The sequence below is a fragment of the Buceros rhinoceros genome, unplaced genomic scaffold (genome assembly GCF_000710305.1).
Source record: "Buceros rhinoceros silvestris isolate BGI_N320 unplaced genomic scaffold, ASM71030v1 scaffold20948, whole genome shotgun sequence".
NCBI lineage: Eukaryota > Metazoa > Chordata > Aves > Bucerotiformes > Bucerotidae > Buceros > Buceros rhinoceros.
The window spans coordinates 16,330-23,196 of NW_010427747.1; the positions used below are offsets into that span (position 1 = coordinate 16,330).

Here is a 6,867-nt window from a genome sequence, read left to right on the forward strand (position 1 = left end):
GCGGCAAAACGACCCCCCGCCTCTAAGAGGAGTCACCGCAATAAGCCTCCCAGGGTTGGTCCCTTTGAAAAAGGCAGTAAAACTTACATTTGGAGCTGCTTCCCCCTGCCCTTTACAGCCTTGCGCAGGATGACTCATAACAGAAGCTGTTCTTAAAATGGAAAGAAATGCAGCAGCAATTAGTGTTTGGAAATACCAAATAACTCCTGTAAGTCTACAGATGTTTGAGAACGACCCTGTAAGGTCATTCTACTCTTCACCAGTACCATCGCAGAGTTGGGGATGGAATTCCTATTGTACATCTAGCACTAACAAGTTTCCCCTCCCCTGCTCCCTTCCACCCCAGGGAGGAGGGCAGGGGACCCAACAGAAGAGGAGGAGCAGGAGGACTCTCTGTGCCTGGGACACGTGCCTCCCCAGCCCTTGCAGCACACCCTGCCAAAGACAAGGGAACCCCGCCAAGTTCTCGGCTCTCATAGCTGAGCGTGTTTCTCTGCTATCTATCTGGTAACTTCTTGATGGTCTCAGCCATAAAAGCAACCGTACTGCTTATACATTCTCCTTCACCCCTTCTCCCTCCCCTTCCCTTAGGCCCCTCCTCCCAGTATGAAGATCCATTCTGAGTTACCCTTTTTATAGTACCTTGTTTCAGAGAATTCTATTAAAAGGCCAAAGGCTCGTTACTGATCCCTGCTTTTGAGAAGTCGTCTCATTAAAATGGGTTTCTTGTACTCCACGGTGACAAACTAATAAACTGGGTAACAGTTAAATCACTCCAGGAAGAGGACAGAAAGACTGGAATCTGCTGTTCAACAAGAAAACCCGCAGCTCAACAAAAGCAGGTTTGGTTTATTTGAATGACTTCATTAAATATTCTACAAAGGTAACAAATTGCAGCACAAAGCGCAGTCGTACAAGAAGCGCAGTGCCTGGGTTTAGTGCAAAACATACAACTAACTACGGCCAGGGAAGCCCAAAGTTTCAATTAATTTTATTTTTTTGTTTTTATTTTTTTACAGTGTACATTGTTAAATAAGGTAAAGAAAACGCTTGTAATTCAGAAACAGATTTTATGTGGAAAAAGATACTCAAAGTGTAATATTAAACAAAATAATTTAACAGTTCAGTAGCATTAGTTTATTCCTCTAGACTTCAGTTATTCATCCACAGGAGGGGAGGGGGAAATAAATCAATGGTAAATAAAACCAGTTCTTGCATAACATTAAGTGAAAAAACGACCTCAAACTTATTAGACCAAAATTAAATAACCACGTGCTGCATCCAGCTGGTTGGTTCCCCCGCCACGAACATTCCCCGTGTTTCATTACTGCCTCGGGTTTGTCACTGCTCCCGTTTCCAGAGCACGCCTCTCCCCTCAAACTGGTCATGATTAGGAAACTCCTCTGCACCAGTTCAGATGGAAGAGCAGAGGTTCTACGTTTCACCAGCCACCGGGATCGCCGCCTTCTCGCCTCCCTGCCCCCACATGCACACCATGAGCCTCCTCTTTCATTCTGTCGCTCTAGTCTGCGCTTCGGTTACAAAGAATGACTCCCCCAAGCCTAAGGAGCCGAGCCCAGCCACCTCGCCACTCGCTTTCACCCTCAGGCGCTCATCTCCACCCTGTACCTGCCCTTGCTGCCAGAACTGCTGTAAAGGAAGTGACAGGAAAGGAACGGATCTTGCGTGTTTCTGTAAAAAATAGAAGAGTGAGAACGTCTGCAGACAGAAAAACTCCTTATTAAGGCTCCACAGGGGAACAGCGCTCCTTGAAAAAAAATAGTCAGGCAAGTAACATCTCCATGGGGCACCAGCTTCCACGATACCGGTGAGCTACCCCCACATGCCGTCCTTCACAGCTTTTTGCAGCACTACCTAAATACTGGCTGGTATTATTTTTACTTTGAGGAGGAAACCAGTATTTTTTTAAATATAGAAAGGGCGAATGACCAAAACAGAAGGTACAGTACAGTTACTAAGAGGTGACAGATAGCTACAGTCCTGGTACCAGCTTGACATTTGTTAGAGTGAACAAAATTGTAAGTCCTCCGAGTAAGACAAAGGAAACTTTTTGATGCCGGCTGTTTCAGGTACATCCATTGCCGGCAATGGACGTTGCTCCAGGACAGTCTACTCCTGGCTTAAATGGATTTTCAAAAAGAAAAGAAAAGAAAGCAATCCCAGCAGACAAGCCCATGCCAACAAGCAATGGCACCACCCCCTCAAGCCACATCCTGACCAAATATCTTTACCACTTCGCAGGTGGAGTCAAACTGCATCTTCAGTTGGGCCTTTCCCAAAGATACACGTTCTCCCCCTCCTCTCTCCACTCCTGATCCAGACCTCCTGCCTCCGTAGACAATATTGGTTAGTCTCATTTTAGCTTCACCCACAACCCTCCATCCCACCCGCACCTGGCCCCTGTCACACCAGCAACTTCAGATCTGCCCGCCTGGACAAGTTTCCCCAACGCACAGAACGCTGTTCCAACCCGCTGCCTCAATGACTTTCCCCTCCATACACCTACTCTAAACAGTAACAGTATCACTAGGTAAACGCCAATGTCCCGGTCACTAGGTGCAAGTAATCCATCCTCCTCTGAACTTGCCCTCTCTCCACCTGGGGTCTGCTGGGAAGACAATGCTAACTGCAGAAGCAATAGAAGTCCAAGGCACTAAAATATCCAGCAAGCATACTGGGAGAACAGACAAGTATTCAAGTACATTAATTTATACAATTTTACATTCACATTTATTTATCTAATACAATGAAAATACAAAGGAAAAAGTTAAAGTGTCTCCAATAAGTATAAGGATATAGCTAGCTTTTTTTCCCATTTTTTTCTTTTTAACTTTTTTAACCCTCTATATTCCACTCATTTTTAAACTACTGTTGTCCAACAACATTTATATATCACAGTGTTTCCACATCAAAACTGATGGTAAGTACATGTCCGCAGGGAACTTTTAAAAATTTTTAAACAATTTAAATTGCTCTAATGCTGCAGTCAAAGCTGTTAATATCTTACTTAAAGCAGTAATGACCTATCAAGCACGGGCTGCACTGCAAGTCCATTTGTGTGCCCCATCGTTTCAGAGCCAGATACAATTGACTGGGGAGAGGGAGAGGAGGGGGATTTGGACAGCTGCTTATCTCCTGGTCTTGATTCTTCAGGGAGAGATGAGAAGCGTGCTAAAACCTCATGCTAGGATTCAGCTTGCCCACCAACACACGTGGATTCAGCCTCACACCAGAGAGAAATTTTACAGCAAGTCTGCATTAACTGACCCCATGACTTCTCCTCACAGCTCTCGTCACATACAAAAGCAAAACCCCTCAGTCAACAGCACTGTCCCATCATAAGGATGCCGATCATCCTCCTCCCCCCTGAAAGTGTGTGGGCAAACTCTCTTTACAGAGAGTTGACAGCAACGGTTGGAAAAGACAAGTTCATTCCCAGTCTGGCAAGCTACCAGTTCATTGCAGCACTAGTAGTTGATACAGGGCCCCATCTCCCTCCCCATGTCCTGTCCCAAGGTCTAGCCAGCACAGTCTCCAAGCACAGCTAAGTGGTCCGCAGGTTGGAGCCTGGAGGGTTGCTGATTGACTTTTGCAAGTTGCTGATGTTGAAGCTTTGCAAAGATGTGGCACCTACAGGCTGGAACTGGCCGAGCGGTGGCTGTGCTGGACCACCTGTTCCACTCCACGGAGTAGCAAAAGATGCTGGATAACCGTACTGCTGCGGAGGGCACATAGCCTTTGTGAAGGGACCTAAAGAGGTAGCTGATGCTGCAGAGATGGGCGTAGCACCCAGGGAAGATGTCATAGAGATACAGAGCTGACCTGGTGCTGAGAATTTTCTTGCCATTCCAGGGCCCTGAAAGAAAACCCAACCAGCAAGAAAAGTTACACAACTGGGCTTAAAAACCACGGGCTCACCCCTTGGTCCACAAGCTGTTCCCAGTGGAGGTTTACAAGAACATGCCACGTCCCTCCTCTGTAGTTATCCCCTTCCCTTCCATAGCAGGTGATACAACCCTGCAGATAAGACACCACCAACAGTTTTCTAAAGCAGTTGTTCAAGTCACACAGCAACTGTCCTCCAGCTGTGTTTGACACCCTAATGAAACAGCAATGACAACGAAGGTTTCTTACCACAGATCACATCTTACCTCATAGTTGCTATGCCCTTTGCCAACCTTCTTGCCAGACAGGTTCATGGCATCTCTGGCCCAGTTATCTACCAGCTTGTGCAGGTCATCTGTGAAAGTCCCTTTCCGGCTTGAGGCAATAGCAGTAGGCTGAGACTGGGGTGCTTGGCTGTTCACTGTAGCCCCGACCGTGTTAGTGCTGCTGGTCCCTGCAAATACAAGAAAAACCCAAGGAATCAAAACTCAGGTTAAAAATCATCTTTCTCCAGTTAATACAATATTTGTGGTAATGGTACATCAATAGAGCGCCAGTTAAAATGCCATGCAGATTAATTCTAAATTTAAATTCTAGAACACGCTGAAGTGGGAACTACAAGGATTCCTACAGGCATTTTCTCAAATTGTATTTCACAGATATGTTCACTTTTCAAGAAGTGCTGCAAGGAGTCATCTTAAGAGGGGAATGGTAGCAGCCCACATGTCTTTGCAGAGGAAAAAGGAGATTAGATTTCAGCACTGATGACAGTACAACGTCACGTCATTCTCTCATCCTATGCCTTTTAATTAGCAGCAACCACTACTGGCACAGGTCAGTTCCACCTTGGAGGACAAAGCTGGATGCTGAATAAGGAGCAGTACAACCAGCATCGCCAGCTGCTCCGCAGCAAATTACCTCTGCTTTGTCAAGTGAAGGGAAAAATTCACCCAGATTACGCAAAAAAAAGCCACAGTGAGAAACAGCAACTATTGTTTCCAACAGCTGCCATACTTTGTTCTTGAAGATAACCAGATGGGACTGTCTTCATCCACCAAAGAGCCAGGATCACCAGAGGAAGTCTGCACCGCATTTAATTTTGCTTTTTGCCTTTGAAAGCATTTTTTGCGATTATGGTCAGACTCCCTATGTCAGGAGAACAAGCATTTCAGGTGCAAACAATTAAAACAGCTTGAAGAAGGCAGAAACGAGAGTAGTTCCTCAGACACGCTTTGACAAGTTTTTCTGTTCACTGGGTTGATTGCAAGAACACAAAACCCCCTTCAAATAAATAGCAGGTTTCAGTTGTGCTAGAAAGCTTACTGAACATTATCCTGTAGGAAAAAAAATCTAGCAGCTTTTATTTTGGATAGCCTCACTAATCCCCTCACACTTATAAAAACAAGCAACTGCACCCAAATTTAGGTGTTTCAAAGGCAGACCTCATAACAGGAATCAAAGAAAGTGTGTATTAACAAGGATCCTAAGTTCCCAGAAGTACTGCAAAGCATCCCAATCACGGATGCAATCACAAAAGGATAGTTAACTACTGGGACTTTTGCTGAAGAACGTGGTAAAGGCAGAATGAATCTACATTTTTCAAATCCATTTAGTACAAAACCAAATAACAAGAACAGCATCTGGCCACTGCAGTGCTAAACTCCTTGTAAGCCCACATCTTCACCTACTTGGTTCTCAAAAGTTCCTCAAACATTTCTGTGTGCTCGCTCTAGACACTGCAGCTGGGAAATCCAAGAAAACCTGAGTTTATGGCAGACATTTCTCAAGAAAAGAGATTAAAAGTGGAGCATCAAAAAACGCCAGCAATGAAAATCATCTCTCTTGCAAAGGCCAAACAACAGAGTCATTGTCTCTTGCCTGACAGCTACTTCATCTGTTCCACTTGCCCTGGCTATCATCCACATTCCTCACAACCACTGTATCAAGGAAAGAACTGGCTCCAAACCCCTGCAGGAATGTTTCATATTGAGGAGTGAGTTAGGAAGGTGACATACTTACTATGCAGGACAAATAAGCAAAGTGTTACTGCCTCTAGTGGTGCTGAGAAGGGAAGGACACACATTCCTCCCACCAGCTCCAGCTCAAGCCCAGAAGTGGCTCCCGGTCTGGGTACCCACAGGTGGGGCAGCAGTTGTTACAGGCAGGCAGATGCATGCAACAAGACACATAAAAAGGAAAGAAGGTGGTTCCCTGACCGGAGTGTGTAGCTGCAGCTCAGATGAACAGTAACAGGAACACACTGTAAGGTGGCAAGAAAAATCTACAACAAGAACTTTCAGCATGCATCATATGAAAAGGGCTCAGAACACAATTATTTAATAAGAGCAATGATGTGAAAGGTGAAATTAAAGACAAATGAGGCAAAAGCAAGAAAGAGTTATTTGGGGGGAGCTGCCAAAACCAGTAATAATCACATTCCAGTGTGGGGATTCATGCAAGGATTAAAACACACACTCGCTCTCATCCTCTTCAAGATGGCCAGTTACCTGCTTCTGATATTTCACATTTCCACTCTAATCCATAAGCATACTGCACATCCTGGAGCTACACTGGAGAGCTCTCTCAAGCCACAGAAGGGAGAGACTTAATTGTAATATGTAATATAGTGCATTGAGCTGAAGACGTAAAAGATCATTTAGGAACGTTTAAGTGTTTTCAAAAGGACTGGATTGGTTCAGGGTGAAAAAGGTGGGACGTTTTTCTCCAAAAGCGACATTTGTTAGGGACCTCCCCTCACAGGTCACAGACAGACCAGCCTACACCATTATAGGTGAGCTATACAATTATTAAAGCTCCCACATAATGTCACTTTAAAAAATAACTCCTCTAATTTCACATTTTAGCTCTGAGGTAGTTACCGCCTGCAGAAACTGCCATCCAGAAGAGTCTTAAAAGGAAGTGCTTCAACTTGAAACATTCAATGGAAACAATCCCCCACAT

At 44.9% G+C, this 6,867-nt stretch overlaps 1 protein-coding gene across 1 annotated transcript in view; it reads right to left on the bottom strand.

The window, feature by feature from the left end:
• Window positions 1-2,541: 2,541 nt before the first annotated feature.
• WNK1 (WNK lysine deficient protein kinase 1) overlaps window positions 2,542-6,867 on the bottom strand; it is a 100,797-nt gene continuing 96,471 nt past the window's right edge. Inside the window, exons 32-33 of the mRNA XM_010142042.1 lie at window positions 4,173-4,360; window positions 2,542-3,877 (exon numbers count right to left, since the gene is read on the bottom strand). Of these exons, the coding sequence (XP_010140344.1) occupies window positions 3,566-3,877; window positions 4,173-4,360 (500 nt within the window). The 3' untranslated portion in view covers window positions 2,542-3,565. The remainder of the gene's footprint in view (window positions 3,878-4,172; window positions 4,361-6,867) is intronic.